The sequence below is a fragment of the Dasypus novemcinctus genome, chromosome 3, assembly GCF_030445035.2.
Source record: "Dasypus novemcinctus isolate mDasNov1 chromosome 3, mDasNov1.1.hap2, whole genome shotgun sequence".
NCBI lineage: Eukaryota > Metazoa > Chordata > Mammalia > Cingulata > Dasypodidae > Dasypus > Dasypus novemcinctus.
In genome coordinates, this window is record NC_080675.1 from 104,098,848 (window position 1) to 104,118,465 (window position 19,618).

The 19,618-nt window shown below is 41.4% G+C and overlaps 1 protein-coding gene across 3 annotated transcripts in view; it reads right to left on the bottom strand.

The window, feature by feature from the left end:
- RYR3 (ryanodine receptor 3) overlaps positions 1-19,618 on the bottom strand; it is a 506,364-nt gene that overhangs the window by 233,624 nt on the left and 253,122 nt on the right. For all 3 annotated transcript variants that reach the window (XM_071214091.1, XM_058293854.2, XM_071214090.1), the window contains exons 17-18: positions 14,835-14,968; positions 13,300-13,541 (exon numbers count right to left, since the gene is read on the bottom strand). In XM_071214091.1, coding sequence (XP_071070192.1) covers positions 13,300-13,541; positions 14,835-14,968 — 376 coding nt within the window. The remainder of the gene's footprint in view (positions 1-13,299; positions 13,542-14,834; positions 14,969-19,618) is intronic.

The window sequence follows — 19,618 nt, forward strand, 5'->3', positions numbered from 1 at the left end:
AACATGCCATAGTTGCCAATTTGCCTTCCAGAGGAAAGGTGGCGGGGAGAAGTCCTGGTGTCTGGCCTGCTCTCTTGGTTAATAACAACCAGGACAAGCAATTACCTCCTTGTGGTGAACAACTCTCTTACCTCCCCTATTCTAATAGTTTAGGCTCTATGTAGGCATTCCTTTTGGAAAACTCACTAAAGATCATTTATAGGCAAATTGAAATGATAGGCTGAGCCTATTTTAAAACACATACAGTAGAGAATAGGGAATTGGGGCCAATATTATCTGGAAACGAAACGGGAGACCTGATAATCACTGGATGTATAGCATAGAGTTAGCAAGTGCTTAGAGCAATGTAATGGGAAGTCTATTTGAATAGAAGAGTCCATTTGTGTAATAGTCAAGTCATAAAAGGTCATCTGATAAAGTCTATCTAATTTTAAAATGTGAGTAGTAAGATTTTGGAATTGGAAAATGAAGAAGATATGTAGGTGCCTTTGTACATTCTTTTTTTTAAGATTTTAGTTATTTCTCTCCCTAGCCCCAACCCCCCGTTGTCTGTTCTCTATTTGCTGCGTCTTCTTTGTCCACTTCTGTTGTCAGTGGCACAGGAATCTGTGTTTCTTTTGGTCGTGTCATCTTGTTGTGTCAGCTCTCCATGTGGGACAGCTGTGTGTGTGTGTGTGGCGCCATTCTTAGGCAGGCTGAACTTTCTTTTGCACTGGGCGGCTTTCCTTAGGGGCGCAATCCTTGCGCATGGGGCTCCCCTACACAGGGGATACCCCTGCGTGGCACGGCACTCCTTGCGCGCATTAGCACTGCGCATGGGCCAGCTCCACACGGGTTGGAGGCCCGGGGTTTGAACCGCGGACCTCCCATGTGGTAGACGGATGCCCTAATCACTGGGCCAAATCTGCTTCCCATACATTCTGTTTAATAAATCAGTTCCTATCTAGAGAAAGCATTCTCTACTCCAGTGAGGGCTTTCATGGCTCCAAATGATTTGGAAGGGCCCTATACCCCACATCTAACCAAGATGCTGGTCCTTCCAATTACTTTGTAATGAGGTGGCCTGGGGGTGGAAAGGTGCCTTATATTCACAAGGCCTGGGTTCACGCCCCAACTCTTTACCTGCTCCATGAACCTGGGCATCTGATTTTAGCAGAAGATCAGCTTTACCACATATAAAATGGGCACAGTGAAGCCCACAGTGATGCTGTGAAGAGAGTTGTTACATCTAAGATTTTGATGAAATGAATGATGGATATCCTGTATAACACTCATGGGGCAGTAGAGTGTAGCAGTTAAGGGCAGTTTCTAGAACCAGTCTACCTGGGCCTGAATGTGGCTCTGCCATTTACTAACTCTGTGACCGTGGGCAAGTCACTCACCTTTCTAGACTCAAGGTTCTTCATCTGTCAAATAGGAATAATAGTAATATCTACCTCATAGTGTTGCTGTGAGTTTTAAATGAATTATTCCATGTACAGTGATAAGAATGCCCGAAACACTGTGAACCACCCTAAATGCCATTACTATTATTATTTTTCTAAAGAATCGTGAGTACTTCAAAAACCTTAATTACTGGCTAACAGTAGATAAACTTCCAAGAACATCACAGGAATATTATATTACTTGTGATATTAGGAATAAATAATATGGAAAATTGTTGCAGTGAGGGCCGAATCTAAAAATCTTTTATTAATAAGTAGTGCTTGCAAATAGCTGCTTCAAGTGTTTTTAACATATCTTGGCCCTTTTAGAACAATCAAGAGATGGAGAAAGGAAAAGGAAACTTGCTTCAGAGATTTTTTTCCAAAAGCTTCTGCAACTGCTTTTTAAGGTCTTGGGGACTCTGTCACTCTAGAGACCATCCACTAAGAGGGTGGGGAGTCCCATTGCCTCTGTTAGTCTGAATAAGAGAAGAAGCCTCCCCTGATTTAGAAGCTCAGGCCTATCTGAAAAGAAAGGGCATTCTAAATCTGGCACTTTAAGATAAAGGAAAAAAGCACTTAATCATATGCTACACGTCTTCAAATTAACCCAAGGATGTATCACTGTGGGATTTTGTCTCCTCTGATGAGTAATGCAGGCAACAGGAAATACTAACAGTCAGCATTCCCTAAGCCCCAGGCACTGCAGAGTTTGACATTATCATATAAAAACAAACATTTAGGCAGTTGGAAAGTGATAGGAGCCAGAGACTCAAAAACGCTATTCTGTAGTTACTCCTTAGATCCTCTCCATATAGACCTGGGTTGGAAAGGTCTGCGCCACACAGTGGCCACACACAGTGGAGCTTGTTTTTGATAGATAAACTTATCTTGGAGGGGAGATAGGTATCAAGACTCCTCATGCAAATTTGACTGTGGAGCTAAATTACCTTGATGGGTTAGAAGTCTTCATAAATGAGGGAACATGATTTTTTACTCCATTCATTTCCTTATCACTGCTCTCTTGGGAAGGTAGAGTTCTCTGCTTATTCCAATTGTTCAGGGGAAAAAGCTGTTAAAGGGAAGGGGAGGTATGATTTCCTCCTGTGAAACTGCCCCCCTAAGCAGTAATAGACTGTAGGTAAGAAATCTCTGCTGCTGCAGGCTTAGTAGGATGTTGTCTATTGCAGCTGGGACGGGAGAGTGGGCTGGTCTGGTCTGTTTGTGCTCTGAGCACTGTTCTTCCCCAAATGGAGGCTAGTCAGGGGAGGGAAAGAGACGTGATCACAAGAAAAGAGCCATTCTTCCAGAAAGGGATCGCAGGGGCCGAGCTCATGCAGGAGGGGTTGGGTAGGGTTGAAGTGGGGGATGTTTCTGTGGTTGATGCCTGAAAGTGACTCATAGGCTTCCATGGCTAAAAAACAGACCTATTAGGGATGTTCTCCTCCAATACAGAAAAGCAAAACTCATTCATACTCCCAGGACGTTACTTTGAAACTTCTTTTCTTTTTCAGGATGGAACTAGGTTTCTTTATTCCCTTAGGGATTACCAACATGGCTCTAACTGGGCTGCTATCATGCTCTTTACAATTACAACTGACTTCACAGACAATGAGAGAAGGAAAATCATATTTACTGGGTATCTAATGTGTGTTAGGAACTTCACGGTCCTTTTTTCACTTAAATTTCCCAAAAGCCTTACATCATGTCCATTTTGCCTGAGGAAACTGAGGCTCAGAAAGGTTAAATAATTTGCCCAGTAAGTGGCAGAGGTGGGATTCAAACCCAAGCATAATTCCAAAACTCTCCCTTTTTGACTCTTTGCAGTGACAAAGTATCAGGGCCACTGCAATTCTTTCCAATTACTGCAAAATCAACTGTACTCTAGTAAGTTATTAAAGACCAGTGCAAGGCAGTTGCTTAATTTGTGTGCACAGACAAGTTTAAAATTAATGGACCTGGGCATTTAAATCTCAAGGAAAGAGAGAAAACTTGTCATGACCGGTTTCCAATATCACTCCCTAACCACCTTCCTTTTACTCCCTTGGTAAAGTTGGGTTGGAGTGTCATTTCCATTGTATTCATCAGACAGTTACTTCGCATTTCATCAGATAGTTGGAAATTCACTGTGGTCTTGCTGAGGGTCATTAGCAGAAATATTTTCTCTTCAGTTGGAGCACATGCTGACATATATCCCTGCAGTGCCTTCTGCAAGATATATGTTCCTCATGTGCTTGCCAGTACAGAATGAAGCCCAGACCCAAAGAAGCCTTGGTTTTAGTGAGGATGAAAGGTATAAATCTTAACGACATTGATTTCTCCATCTCTCATGAGACACTTGAGACTAAGCGGGTCAACTCGCCTGAGTCAATCTGCTTTGGGCAGAACCAAGTGTTCCGTTAGCCACAATCAGCTTTTTAAAAGGTGAGTCACAGAGCCCCTTCCCCCAGTTCCAACCACAGGAGTCATTGCTAGTGGCGACCAGAATGGGCTTGAAACCCCCACCTTCCCTTCAGAGGAAGCAGGGGAGGAGGGATGCTGGGGAGGATGGTGCACTGGACACGCTTGTAACCATGCACAGTCAACCGTGATGTTCAGGTCCTGAACCTCGCAGAAAGCAGCCCTTTCAGGATCTACGAGTGGATTCTCTGCCTACTGACTTACTCATGTGTTCATTTACAAAGGGGTGTACCAAGTACCCCTGCCATGTTGTAAAGTCTGGAAAAGGCAAAGTGAATTTTTGTTATATTCTGTAGAGAATGGTTAATTTTTCTTTGAAATGAGGGTTGAATTTACTCCATCCAAAGGTCCAGGTAAGTTTCATAACCAATTCCCGTGGGCAGTACTGTACAGGTGTAACCTGTGCTCCAGAGAACACTGCCAGGTTATAGTGAAGGGATGGTGGGAGACGGGCAGTCATTAGCAGGCAGTGGGCTAATGGTTTTCACTGTCAATTTTGTTCATTCCCTCATGGATTCAACAAACGCCTAACAAACTCAGGAGGTAGAGATATACATAAGCATAACTCTTTATTCCTGAATCACATCCCCAGAGACAGCTTCCTGTGAATGATACGATATCTGATGATAACCAGAGAAGCATCTGGACCAGCTAAAGGCTGCTACTGCATAGCCACAGACTCGGTGGTTCCATGATGAGGCTCTAAGTACCAAGAAGGGCCGATCCACCCCACACAAAGACTGAACTAGAGAAGTTTAAGTTGACAGGATAAGAGAAAAATAAGACAAGACTAACTTCACGCTAACCCATGAGCCTGCCATTTTATGTCTGCTTTTGTCTATACCGTGCTGTCCCTTGGGACACACAGAATATGGACAGAGAGATTTTCTCATTCATTCCCTGAATGATTCAGGTTAAATAAATCAGTACGTTTACACCATTCCCAAAAGTTTCAAAATGTTTAAAATGAATGTAAACCAGCACAAAAATAAAAGAAATATATTGGCCAATTAAAAATAAAGACCACCAGCTAAACTAGCATTCAAAAATGATGGAGAGTTCAAAATATTCACAGATAAAGAGAAACTGAAAGAGTATATCAACAAGAAACCTCCCCTTCAAGAAATTCTTAAGGGAGTTCTGCAGGAAGAAAGGAAAAAACAGGACAGTCAGAGATGGAGGAGAGTGTAAGAGCAACAAAAAGGGGAAAATAAAATAATACAAACAAAATATAACAAACACAAATCCAACCAAAATATGGCTACCACAAATAATTCTCTGAACGTAATAACACTGAACGTCAACGGATTAAAATCACCAATCAAAAGATTCAGACTGGGACAATGGATAAGGAAATATGACCCATCTATATGCTGTCTACAAGAGACACATCTTAGACCCAGAGACTCATGGAGGTTGAAAGTGAATGGCTGGAAAACAATCATACAAGCAAACAACAACCAAAAAAAGGCAGGAGTAGCTATATTAATATCAGACAAAATAGACTTTAAATGCAAAACAATTGTGAGAGACAAAGAAGGATACTACATTTTAGTGAAAGGGACAATCTGCCAAGAAGATCGAACGATCATAAATATTTATGCTCCTAACAAGGGTGCCTCTAAATACGTGAGACAAACGCTGGGAAAACTAAGTGAAAAAATAGATACATCTACAATTATAGTGGGAGATTTTAATACACCACTATCAACTCTAGACAGAACATCTCAAAAGAGAATCACTAAAGAAACAAAACAATTGAACAGTATATTAGAAGAGCTGGATATAATAGACATATATAGATCATTACACCCAAACACAGCAGGATATACATTTTTCTCAAGCGCACATGGATCATTCTCCAAGTTAGACCATATGCTAGGCCACAAAGAAAGGCTTAATGAATTCAGAAAGATCGAAATCATACAAAACAATATCTCTGACCACAGTGGAGTGAAGCTGGAAATTTGCAAGGGACAGAGGCCCAGACTTCACACTACAATTTGGAAATTAAACAGCACACTCTTAGAAAAACAGTGGGTCAAAGAGGAAATCTCAAAAGAAATCAATGACTACCTTGAAACAAATGATAATGATAACACAACATACCAAAATTTATGGGATGCAGCAAAAGCAGTACTGAGAGGGAAATTTATAGCCATAAATTCATACATCAAAAAAGAAGAAAGAGCAAAAATTGAAGAACTAACTGCACTTTTGACGGAATTAGAAAAATAACAACAAAGTAACCCAACAGGAAGAAGAAGGAAGGAAATAACAAAGATAAGAGCAGAACTAAATAAAATAGAAAATAAGAAAGCACTTGAAAAAATAAACAAGACCGAGAGCTGGTTTTTTGAGAAGATCAACAAAATTGACAAAACTTTAGCGAGACTAATAAAGAAAAAAAGAGAAAAGATGCAAATACACAAAATAAGAAATGAGGAAGGTGATATCACCACTGACCCCACAGAAATAAAGACTATCATAAGAGGATACTTTGAAAAACTATATTCCAACAAAAATGACAATTTAGAGGAAATGGACAAATTCCTAGAAACACATAAGCAGCCCATATTGATGAAAGAAGAAATTGACGATCTTAACAAACCAATCACAAGCAAAGAGATAGAATCAGTCATTAAAAATCTCCCAACTAAGAAGAGCCCAGGGCCAGACGGTTTCACAGGTGAATTCTACAAAACATTCTGGAAAGAACTAACACCAATCCTGTTGAAACTATTCCAAAAAATCGAAACAGAAGGAACATTGCCTAACTCCTTCTATGATGCCAACATTACCCTAGTACCAAAGCCAAACAAAGACACCACAAGAAAGGAAAATTACAGACCAATTTCTCTAATGAACCTAGACGCAAAAATACTTAACAAAATACTTGCTAATCGTATTCAACAACACATTAAACGAATTATATACCATGACCAAGTGGGATTTATTCCAGGTATGCAAGCATGGTTCAACATAAGAAAATCAATGTGATACACCATATAAACAGATTGAGAGAGAAAAACCACATGACTATATCTATAGATGCAGAAAAGGCATTTGACAAAATACACCACCCCTTCCTGATAAAAACACTCCAAAAGATTGGAATACAAGGAAACTTTTTGAACATGATAAAGAGTATATATGAAAAACCTAAAGCCAACATTGTTTACAATGGTGAAATCCTGAAATCCTTCCCTCTAAACTCAGGAACAAGACAAGGATGCCCATTGTCTCCGTTCCTATTTAACATTGTCTTGGAAGTACTTGCTCGAGCACTGAGACAAGAACCAGATATAAAAGGCATTCAAATTGGAAGGGAAGAAGTCAAAATTTCATTATTTGCAGATGACATGATCCTATATATAGAAAACCCTGAGAGATCTACAACAAAGCTCCTAGAACTCATAAATGAGTTTAGCAAAGTCGCAGGTTATAAGATCAATGCACAAAAATCAGTAGCATTTCTGTACACCAATAATGAGCAAGATCAGGAGGAAATCAAGAAACAAATACCATACACAATAGTAAATAAAAAAATCAAATACTTAGGAATAAATTTAAATAAAGAGGTAAAAAACTTATACATCGAGAACTATACAAGACTGTTCAAGGAAATCAAAGAAGACCTAAATAAATGAAAGAATATTCCCTGTTCATGGGTAGGAAGACTGAATATTATTAAGATGTCTATCCTACCAAAACTGATCTACACATTCAATGCAATCCCAATAAAAATCAACACAGCCTTCTTTAAGGAACTAGAAAAACTAACTATGAAATTTATTTGGAATAGAAAGAGGCCCTGAATAGCCAAAGACATATTGAAAAAGAAAAACGAAATAGGAGGAATCACACTTCCTGACTTCAAAACATACTACAAAGCTACAGTAGTGAAAACAGCATGATATTGGCATAAGGAGAGACACACAGACCAATGGAATCGAATTGAAAGTTCAGATATAGAACCTCATGTATATAGCCATATAATATTCGATAAAGCCACCAAACCCTCTCAACTGGGAGAGAATGGCCTATTCAACAAATGGTGCCTGGAGAACTGGATAGCCATATGTAGAAGAATGAAAGAGGATTACCATCTCACACCTTATACAAAGATCAACTCAAGATGGATCAAAGACCTAAATATAAGAGCCAAGACCATAAAGACCTTAGAAAGCAGTGTAAGGAAACATCTACAGGACCTTGTAATAGGAAATGGCTTCATGAATATCACACCAAAAGCACGAGCAGCAAAAGAACAAATAGATAAATGGGACTACCTCAAAACTAAAGCCTTCTGCACCTCAAAGGAGTTTGTCAAGAAAGTAAAAAGGGAACCCACACAATGGGAGAAAATATTTGGCAACCATATATCTGATAAGAGACTTATAACTTGCATATATAAAGAACTCATATATCTTGAAAACAAAAAGATAAACAACCCATTTAAAAAATGGGAAAAAAATTTAAACAGACACTTCTCCAAAGAAGAAATACAAATGGCTAAAAAGCACATGAAAAAATGCTCCAAATCTCTAGCTATCAGGGAAATGCAAATCAAAACTACAATGAGATACCATCTTACTCCCATAAGATTGGCAGCCATGAAAAAACAGTAGAATACAAATGCTGGAGAGGATGTGAAGAAAGGGGAACACTCATCCATTGCTGGTGGGAATGCAGAAGGATCCAACCATTCTGGAGGACAGTTTGGCGGTTTCTCAAAAAACTATCCATAGATTTGCCATATGACCCAGCAATACCACTGCTGGGTATATACCCATCAGATCTGAAAACAAGGACACAAACCGATATATGTACACCAATGTTCATAGCAGCATTGTTCACTATCGCCAAAAGTTGGAATCAATCCAAATGTCCATCAACAGATGAGTGGATCAATAAAATGTGGTATATACACACAATAGAATACTACTCAGCTGTAAGAACCAATACACTACAATCGCACGTGATAACATGGATGAACCTTGAGAATCTTATGTTGAGTGAAGCAACCCAGGCATTGAAGGACAAATACTACATGACCTCAATGATATGAAATAAGTTAACTGCCTCAGAGAGCTAGAGTCTGGAAAAGTGGCTTACAGGAAATCGGGGGGTGGAGGAAGGGTGTGAGTTAATGTCTGCAGGGGTGGAATCTGTGATGAGCTGGCGGTAAGTATGAGCACAAAGAAGGGACAAAATGGGGGCAAGGGGTTACCTTCCAGTGGGGTTTTCTGGGTTTGAGGGGGGCTGGGGATGGGCAGAGGGGTAATATTGTCCAAGAAATAGGGGGGAGGGAGGGGCAACATACGAACATGGGAGAGTGTCAGATATTCGTTGAGAACAAAATGTTGAGTAAAACGTATCAAAGTATAAGTAGGAGGGTTACCTGGTTAGGATGCTCAGGGGGTATGGTCTGATGCGGGATGGAATCCAGAGGGAATAGTTGAAGGCTCATTTTGCCAAGGTGGGTTCTACCATTGGGTGGGGTGGACCCATATCCTGGGGAAGACTAATGCCATCGAATAGAGAGAACTGTATCTCTCGTGAGAAAGGACGGCTCCCAAGGCATTAGATTGGCAGGCATTGTGGGCTCTAAGGGGAGGGGAAAATGGATGTGGAATGGATGGAACAAAGGTAAAAACGGGGGCAAGAGAGGAGTTATGTGAGAGTACACGAGGATGAATATAAAACAGCTAATATTACACCAAAAACATATAGGGGACGACAGACTAATAATGAAAACCATAAGACAAAACATAGGATAACTAAAAAATTTAGAAAACTGTACAACCTAAAGTATGGACCACATAGTAAGCACAGATGTCACCTTGTTTGAAAACTATTGTTTCGGAATTCGTTCATCAGTTTCAGGAAATATGATATAAGTTACAAGATTATTGCTGTGGAAGGGAAAAGGTTTTATGGTGGATCTGGGGAAGTACTGTATATTGTATATATGAATTTCGGTGATCTAAGACTCTTCTGAAGCTGACATTTTGTTGGGATTCACTTTACAGGAAGTTTTGGATCACAGAGTAGTTCAATAATGGCAGCGGAGGAATACTGATCTGGGATGTTATTGACAGGATATATATGGTTGACAGGGAGTTATACAGGGCATATGCCCAGGGTATATGGTAATGTCTATATATACTCATAGTGGAAACAATTAAAAACAACAGCTGGGGGGGTACTGGGCTCCTGGCCAGGGAGTCACTGTTGTGGGCCCTGGGAGAGCAGCGGCAATCCTCCAGGTGCAACGGCAAGAACCAGGAAGGAAGGAGGGCCCAACAGTGGGCTCTTGATACTAATGGCTACACTTTTGAGCCTATACACCTGCAATAAGAACAAGGCCTAGAGTAGCATTGTGCCTGGGGGTTTCCTCCTGACAGCCTTCATGTTACTCAAATGTGGCCACTCTCACAGCCAAACTCAGCATGTAGATGCAGTGCATTCCCCCCAGCGTGGGACATGACACCCGGGGACGAGCCTCCCTGGCACTGAGGGATCACTACTACATACCAGCTGAAGATGCAACTAGAAAATGACCTTGAATTAAAGGTTCAATGCGGATCAGCAGAATATCCCTGTCTACATATAATAACATGACTTTGGGAAGCTGTTTGACCTAATGTAAGGGGGAAATGGAAAGGAGAAATGAGATTATAAGGCTGTGAGTCTCTAAAAAAGAGTCTGGAGGTTGTCAGAAGGAATACCCCTATGTACAACTGAACAGAGTCTAAGAGACAGATAAGGTAGATACAACCCCAGGTATTGGTTCTTTTGAGGGATAAAGAGACCCATGGGTTCTATGGTCATGGCAGAAGGGGTTCACTGCCATGACAGATGGCCCTTCTTTGGAGCTGGTGTTTCTGCGTGATGGAATTGGACTCAGAGGGGATCTCTTTTCACAAGACTTGCATGCTACTTTATTGGAATTGTAGTTGGTGCTGGGTTTAAGATATATGTAGGGGATTTGAATCTCTGGACTGATAATATGACACCCAGGCCCAGAGCCTCAACAGACTTCAGCTCCTACACTTTGATTTATTGGACTTACTCCACTCAGTTAACATGGAGTTGAAGAAGGTCAACCACCACAACATGGAGCCTAGAGTGTCTACAACTGGAAGCGGGAGGAGTGCATCCAATACCCATGTGGAATCTAAGCCCTCACTTGACATAGGTGTGCAGTGGACACAACCAATCCAATGTCCACAGAGAAAATGTGGAATGGGTGTGGGAAGAGTAGCCATGGTGGCTGCTGGGTGTGGGGAACGGGAGGAAGAGATGAGATGTGGAGGCGTTTTCGGGATGTGGAGTTGTCCTGGATGGTGCTTCATGGACAATTACGGGACATTGTAGATCCCCCCAGGGCCCACTGGATGGAACGTGAGAGAGTCTGGGCTATGATGTGGACCATTGACTATGGGGTGCAGTGATGCTCAGAGATGAACTTACCAGGTGCAATGGATGTGTCATGATGATGGGAGAGAGAGTTGCTGTGGGGGGAGTGGGGGGCGGGGGCAGTGGGGTTGAAAGGGACCTCATATTTTTTTAATGTAATTTTTAAAAAAATAAATAATTAAAAATAATAATAATAAGATGAAAAATATACCAAATGGGATGAAGATCAGATTAAAAGTGGCTAAAGAAAATATTAGTGAACTTGAAAACAATCCAGTGTAAACCATCCAAAATTAATCACTGAGAAACAAGAAATCAACAGAGCAGCAGTGAATTTGGGACAACTTCATCTGATTTAATAAAAATATAACCAGGGTCCTTGATGCTTCAGGAGATGAGAGTGAAGCAAAAATATTTTAATAATGCCTGAAGGAGTGCATCCAGTATCCATGTGGAATCTGAGCCTCCTCCTGACATAGAGGTGCAACGGACACAACCAATCCAAGGCCCACAGAGAAAAGGTGGCATTGGAGTGGGAAAAGTAGACATGGTGGCTGATGGATATGGGGAGTGGCAGGAAGAGATGAGATGTGGAGGCACCTTTGGGACTTGGAGTTGCCCTGGATGGTGCTTCAGGGGCAATCACCGGACATTGTAAATCCTCCCAGGGCCCACTGGATGGAATGTGGGAGAGTATGGGCCATGATGTGGACCATTGACCATGAGGTGCAGAGATGCCCAGAGATGTACTTGCCGGGTGCAATGGATGTGTCATGATGAGGGGAGTGAGTGTTGCTGGGGGGGGGGGGGGCGTCGTGGGGTGGGGGTGGTGGGGCTGAATGGGACCTCATATATATATACATTTTTTTTATTGTAACATTTTTACAAAATCAATTAAAAAAAATTAACAATGAAAAAAAATAAAAATAAAATAAAAATAAAGACCAAATCCAAGAAGCATGTCATAAGGACCTGCGCTGACTTAATTGGTGATTAGGTTTTAACTTGAAAGCTAAGGGATGGAGGAAAATGCGTTAAGTTACATAGTTCCCAATCACAAAAGAAAATACATAAATTTGTCTTACAGAGACACACTTCTCCCTCACACTGGATTTAAGGAAGAATATATGTCGAGGTTCCTTAAATAAGAGACACACAGTTCAGTAATTACATAAAGATCATTAACAGGACACAATATCTCCAATTGGAGTTTTGCAAAAACACACAGAAAAGATGTTTTAGAGAACAGACAGTAAAGTAAAGCTTTTTTCTTGTGTGAAAGCCCGAGTGTGTTGTACATTTCTCTCAGGCAGAAGTGAACTCATTCTTCTATGGATATGGATGGCTACAAACTTGATTGAGAAAAGCTTTGAGGCTTATCTTTAAAAAGGAAGCTTTGACTTCTTTTAAAGGGATTAGCACCTACTGTGAGTCAGGCACTGATCCAGCACTTTATAATTATTATCTTGAGCTAGCACGTTGAACTGATAAGATTATAGACTTGTAGTCTGATCTTGATGCCTCCCAATATGAGGTTGAATAAATTACTTATATGTTTTTCTGCCTCAGTTTCTACATCTATAACACAAGGTCAATATTATCTACCTCGAGGAGTTATTATGAGGATAAAATGAGAAAAAAAATGTATAAAAACATGTACCTTACTGCCAAGTAAATAAATGTTGAGTTTTTTCTCCTTCCCTGTTTGCTCATTTAAATCTAATCCTGCAGAATAAAGATGGTGCAGATACTGATACTAAGCTTGAGAACAGTGATCGGTACCAGATCATATAGCGAAGATGTGCCAGAGCCATGATTTAAACCCAGAACAGTCTCATTTCAGACCTGATACTCTTCTCACCGAACCATGTAATTAGTTGAGACTCTTGGGTCCATATAATGTCACATGAAAATGACAATTTCATTTTGAATAATTTGAGCTTTAATCACTCTAAGTGATAAGGGACCAAAGCTTTGACAAGGTACTCACCTGACCAAAGGTGAAGTCCATCAAAGCCATAGGAGTACAGGTCATCACCAACACCATTGCCTCCCCATCCTTCTCCACCTCCAGGGTACGGGGCATAGCCTGAGGAAGAGGCCCAGCCCACGCGGAGGTGCGTGGGCTCTGCTGTTAGGAAGGGGTCCACCTGGTCAATAATTAGCTCGAAGTACCACTTCTTGTACTGGGCTGAGCCCTCAGCAACTCCCAGGAAGATGTTTGGCCGGATACTGAAATTGAACATGGGGACAGGTGGCATCTATAGTCTCAAGAATGAAGAAAGCAAGTTGGGCCAGAGGACAGGAGATATTGGTCCAATTAAGCCTGAGGCAAGAGCAATCTCACATTTTTCATATTGTTCTAAAGTGGAAAAAGCTTTGAGCCTCTAATACCTGATCAAATTCTTAGTGGGAATCCTCTGAACAACACTGATCCCATTATAAAATATCAAGGGTATCTATCTATTCCATTCAATGCAATGAACATTTACTGAGTACAAACCATGGATAACTGAAGCTGAAAATACTATACAGAGTTGCCAGGATTACAAACCCTTGTTTCTTTCTATGAGTGAAAAAAATGACTTGCTCAAGTTCCATCTTCTGTTTCATTGGCCTAAGCAACCCCATTTTCATAACAACTTTGTCACTTAAACATCATTAATGAAAACAGCATCTTAAAAACATTGTTTCTATTAGGCAACTTCGGAAAGGGTTAGCTTTTAATTATCCAGTAGAGTGGTTAAACACTTGGGACACACCACTTGGCATTTTCCTGTTTGGATTCAGACTCTTACAGATCTGTTGTTACTGGGCTGGGTCTATGTCCCATTTGGGGTAGGTGAGGGAAAACCAGCTGGCACTGAGAAGAAAGGAAGCCTGTATGGATGGCACAGGTCTGCAGGCTTTCTAGACTAGTGAGGCTCTTTTCTCACTACTGTAGATTAGGGTGTGGGTCTAGGAGCAAGTGGCCAAAGAACCTTAGGCCTGCCTAGTCCAGGATTAGGAAATTCACTTGACTCTTGTGGCCACAAATATTGACCAGCAGGACAGGGCTTCCTGTTCTTCATAGTGGCTTTCACAGATAGTCCTGGGGACTTGTGGCCGTGTGCCAGAGGATACCAGAAACCACAGTATCAACAGGGAACATTCATCCTCTTAAAATATTTTAGAAAAAAGGTGTATCAAAATAAATATATTAGTATATTAAAAGGGTATAAGATCTGCCTTAATGCTTAGGATAAAACATGGTAAATCACTTCAGGCCAAAATCTCAAGCCCCTAGGTAGATGGTACTTATACTTCATCCTCGGCCCCCTCAGAGGAGGAGTTTGAGAAACTGCTGAGGAGCATAAGGCCTAGTCATAAAAACTGCATTTGCCTGGTTTCAACCTATGTGCCTGTATCTCTACAGAAACTATGAGTGGTCAGCTTTGGAGTTCAGATCAGCCCCCTCTCTTTTCTGTCTGGATACATGATAGGCAGAATGATGCTCAGTACTTGGGACAATGGTGGTGGCCTTACCTTGTCACATCATTAATCAGCCGTGTCTGTAGGAGCAGGTTTCTCTGGGGTAGCAAGTTGTCACAGATCAGATTCTGGTTGGCTCTCACTGCGACCCCATTGCACAAACAGAGGGAGCACAGCACATCCAGAACCTGCAGCAGGACACACCCGGCCAGACCTTAGGACCCCAGGAGGGCACAGCGGGCAGGGCCTGATTGCCATGGTACATGAAGGAAGTAAGAGTTGTGAAGAATAGGAGCTGGGTGATAGGCAAAAGACCAGCTCAGAGTCAAGGAAGCCAGACCTACCTTACCAGGTATTCTTGAGTGATGCTCTAGATCCTGCTGCCTCCTGAGGAAATATGAGACTGGTGCTTTCTTTAAATCCCCTTGCCCTAGTCTTGAACCCATCTTCCAAACTTTGCCTGCCACCTTGGTCACTGTTCTAGTAAAGTAAGAATTTAAGCTATGAAATAGTCTAGGTTCAAATTCCAGCCAGGGCCAGAACTAGGGTAAAGCAAGTGAGGTATCTAGGACACAAAATCCAGGGAGGGACGCACTCAGGATCATGAAAGTGGGGGGTGGGTAGAAGGCTCTGCTCAGGCTCACACCTAAGCACCATGCTCCTACTCAGCCTTTATGGTTCTCTGCATGAAGGACTAAAAGGCACCCATTCAGCTCTTCATGAAAGGGCATATGGATTCCCACTTGGCTAAGTGTCCCTTGTCTATATATTTCTAGAAAGATTTTGTGAGTGGGGTAGGGGTGAATGCAAGGCAGATTCTAGTTTTTGGGTCTTTTGCTGTCATATCATTAAAATTCATTAAGACACCTCTTACTCCTAGAAATCCATATTCAAACAATGTCATCTGCTTTTTTCTTCCTATCTAGAGTGAGTACAAACCTGCAAGGACACACATGGCCTTTAATGCTATCAGATCGGCCTCCAAACCTGCTCCCCTTTGTTTTACAGCTGCTTGAGAAGTGGGAACACTTCTGGCTGCCTTCACTGGTGGACTGGCCTTTCGTCTGCCCCCTCTCATTGTACTGCCTTCTCTTTCATTCATATTTTGTGTTCCTTTCATAGCAGAGCAAGCTGTGCTGGGCCAGGCACTGTGTCTGCCTCTCCCCTATAGGGAAGAATGTAAACAGACCTCAATAAATAACAGCAACGGCTTTGCAGGCTCCCAGGTGGGGAGGTAGGCAGCCCATGTTTCAGTCTTTCTAAGGGGCCACCGAAGACTTAAGGCTTAGTGAGGTTGGATGGCTTCGGGTTGTTGATGGCATTTGTATCCATAATTCTCACAAACCAATTTTCTACCTGACTCCCTGAATGTCATTTTTGTTCCAGATATATACAAAGCACATTTATGGGACAAGCAGAAAAGAATCCCAAAGGCAGTTTTATGGAGGACTCTTACTATTACCATGCCGTGAAACATATCAACTGTGAAAACTTGAAATCCTGAGGATGATTTCTCACTCTAAGAATGGAACCTTAGATGGCCAGGAAATTAAATACTTGTCATGTGGCCAATCAAACACTGTCAACCCTTTTGCCTTGGAGTGATGGCCACAGAAGCTTTGCTGCCACAGTCAGAGGGAAAGCAGAGCTTAATCCACACACAACAGCAATGAGAAAAGAAGGCTCTGTAAAAAGCACATGGCCTACTAGAGCAGTACCTCACCTATAAATAATTGATGACACCAAGAATCATGGTTAGTATTGTTTTGGCTTCGTTTTAAAGGCATTTCTTTGAGTAAAACTGGAGAATGGGGGCAAACTTCTGTTTTTGGAAATGCTTAAATGGATTCTTCTCTTTTAAGAGAAGGCAATATAGACAGGACTAGTCTGCAACAGAGGGCACAGCACATCATGCCCAGAGGTCATCTGTACTTCTGAACAGAGGGGGAGCATCTGCGACCTCTGAACACACAGCTGGGCCATTAGCAGACAGTGCCACGTGCTCACCAGATCCATTTCCTTCTCCTCTGCAGCAGGCAGAGGGTCTACATTTCCAAGCTTCCCTTGCAGCTTTGTGGGGTCATGTGACTGCATTCTGGCTCTGGGAAAATGGATGGACATGATATACATCACTGTCTGGCCTGGCTCCTAAAAACTCCCTGCACAGACCTCTACACATTCTCTCTCCTTCCAGCTGGACGTAGAGATCCAGTGAAGGACCCCAATGCCCAAGAGTGTCCTTACTCAGTTGTGAGCCCTGGACCAGCAGCCTTGGCATCACCTGGGAGCTTGCTAGGAATACAGATGTGCAGGCCCTAACCCTGAATTGCTGAATCAGAACCTGCACTTTAACAAGCTCCCCAGGGATTTGTAAGTCTGCAAAGCCTGGCCCTAGGGGAAGATGGAGCCATGTCTCTGAATGACTACGCAGATTGGAGCCCTCCCTCCTGACAGGTCTTGGACTGTGATGTGAGCAAAAAGAAACATACCTGTGCTAAGCCACCGAGAATTTGGGCTGGCCTATTACAGGAGTTAGGTTTCCCTAATCTATACACAGGTCCGACAGGAGAGTTTCCCTGGCCCATTTCGTGGAGTTCATTTGCTTCTGATTGTAATAGTTTTCAATCCTTTTACTACAATTTCATTTAAGCTCCTCTCATTTTACTTTAATCTCCTCTAGTCGACCCCAAACACAGGCTTAAGTGGGTATTCTACTTTAAAATAAGAAATTATTGTATACCATTTGGCGTTCGCAATTTGTCCTTGGTGTTTATAAAAGCAGCTTCATATATATATATATAAAACTATCTATATTTACTCTGTGACCTTTATATCAAACCCTATATTTAAGAAACAAGTGATCTACAGACCCCGAGAAATGGATTTTGTTTGCCCTAAGTAGGAGAAGTGGGTGTTCAGGATGCCTCTTCATGGCGTTGGCTGTTGGAAAACTCAGAGTTGATTTTATGGAGCTATTGTAGCAGCTGTGTGGGAGTTAATAGTCTACTGACCTGTGTTCTACTTCTTTACCTAACCCAGGCTCAACCTTTGATTGTGATTTATATTTTATAGTGACCAATGATATTACCATTATAACTACATTTTTTTTTCCACAATGGCACAAGGTCCTTTGTGAGACAAAGAGGTAATAAAAAGTATTTATCTGTTTCTACCATGAGAAGATTGGAGTGAAGTAGGTTGTGGGGCATGTAAAAAGGTTTTTATTTTATCTTATTTATTTTTTTGAGGTACCAGGGTTGGGGAATGAGCTCAGAATCTCATATGTGGGAAGTCGGAGCTCAACCACTGAGCCATATCGGCTCCCCCAAATTTTTCATTTTTGTTTTGCTTGTTGTTCACTTATGTTTTTAGGAGGCACCAGGGACCGAACCCAGGACCTCTCATGTGGGAAGCAGGTGCTCAACTGCTTGAGCCACATCTGTTCCCTATATTTTATTTTAATAGAAACACACTCCATTGGAAAATTATAGGATGACTATTATAATTTTCAGCAATTGTTCTTTTAACCAAACAGTGATATTATTGTTACTGACACAGTGTTTTTCTTATCACAGATAAGCTATCTGTTGGATGAGATGAGGCCTGTACATTTATAGAAGTCACCTTCAATTCAAGGTGGAGTGGATTGTGGCTTTACTCATTCATTCTTTCTAGGATCTATTAAACCTTCAAAAACATGCATTAAATTCTTAGTGTATAATATATGAACTTGGAACTATGGGAGTTATGAAGACTGTCCCTACTGTGAAGATATTCACTGTCTGTGAGAGAACACTGCAACAGAGGGCAAACTGAACACGGGTAGAGGAGAGGAGACAAGTTCCAACTGGAATCAGAAAAGGCTCCATGGAGGGGTGACATTGAATTAAAGTTCAGCAGTAGGATTTTATGGGTCCTGGAAACCTAAGAAGTGAAAGGATGCTCAGGGGTCAGCAAGAGCTACATTACTGAACGTTCAAGGGGCAAAGGGCATTCAGAAAATTGGGAGTGAGCTCAACAACTCCTGCCTTTCACTACAAAGATTACATTCTCCTATAACTTTTAACCTCAAATTTGATTTTCCTTTAGATAACTTGCAAAGCTTACCAAATAAGGGCAACAACTGACAGCTAAATTCTATAGAGGCAGAAGGGTACATTAATTGCCCCTTGTATATACCTGCTATTCTAAGCATGTGAATGGAGGTGGCAAACTACAGAAAGGGGCTTCTCAAACCCAAGAAATGCATAAATTCTTTTTAAAAGAAAAATGTCATGAACCCCAAAGACCATCTTTATGGACCCATAGGGGCCCTTAAACTCCAGTCTTAGAAATGCTAACTTAACTAACACTCTAAAAATGTCTTTTAATTTTGAATTTTTCACTGTGAAGGTTTAATAAAAATAAAAACACAAAATTAAACATATTCATAAAGAATGGGTAGACACTGAAGATGATGTTCACAGATCATGATTTGAGAAACCCTGGAGAGAACATTAAACCTGGAGTTGGGGGACCTAAATTTTGGTTAATGAGCATATGGCCCCTGGCAAGGTGCTTAATATCACGAGCCCATATCCAGGCTTTGTTTCTGCCTCTGGGAAATGGAGATAATAATAATGCTACTTCCTAGAACCATGATGAAGACTAAAAGAGGTACACATGAACACTTAGGCAATATCTGGCATGCAAGTACAAAATTAATATTAGCTATTGTTTTTTTTTTTTTTTAAAGATTTATTTATTTTAATTTCCCCCCCTCCCCTGGTTGTCTGTTCTCGGTGTCTATTTGCTGCGTCTTGTTTCTTTGTCTGCTTCTGTTGTCTATTGCTGCGTCT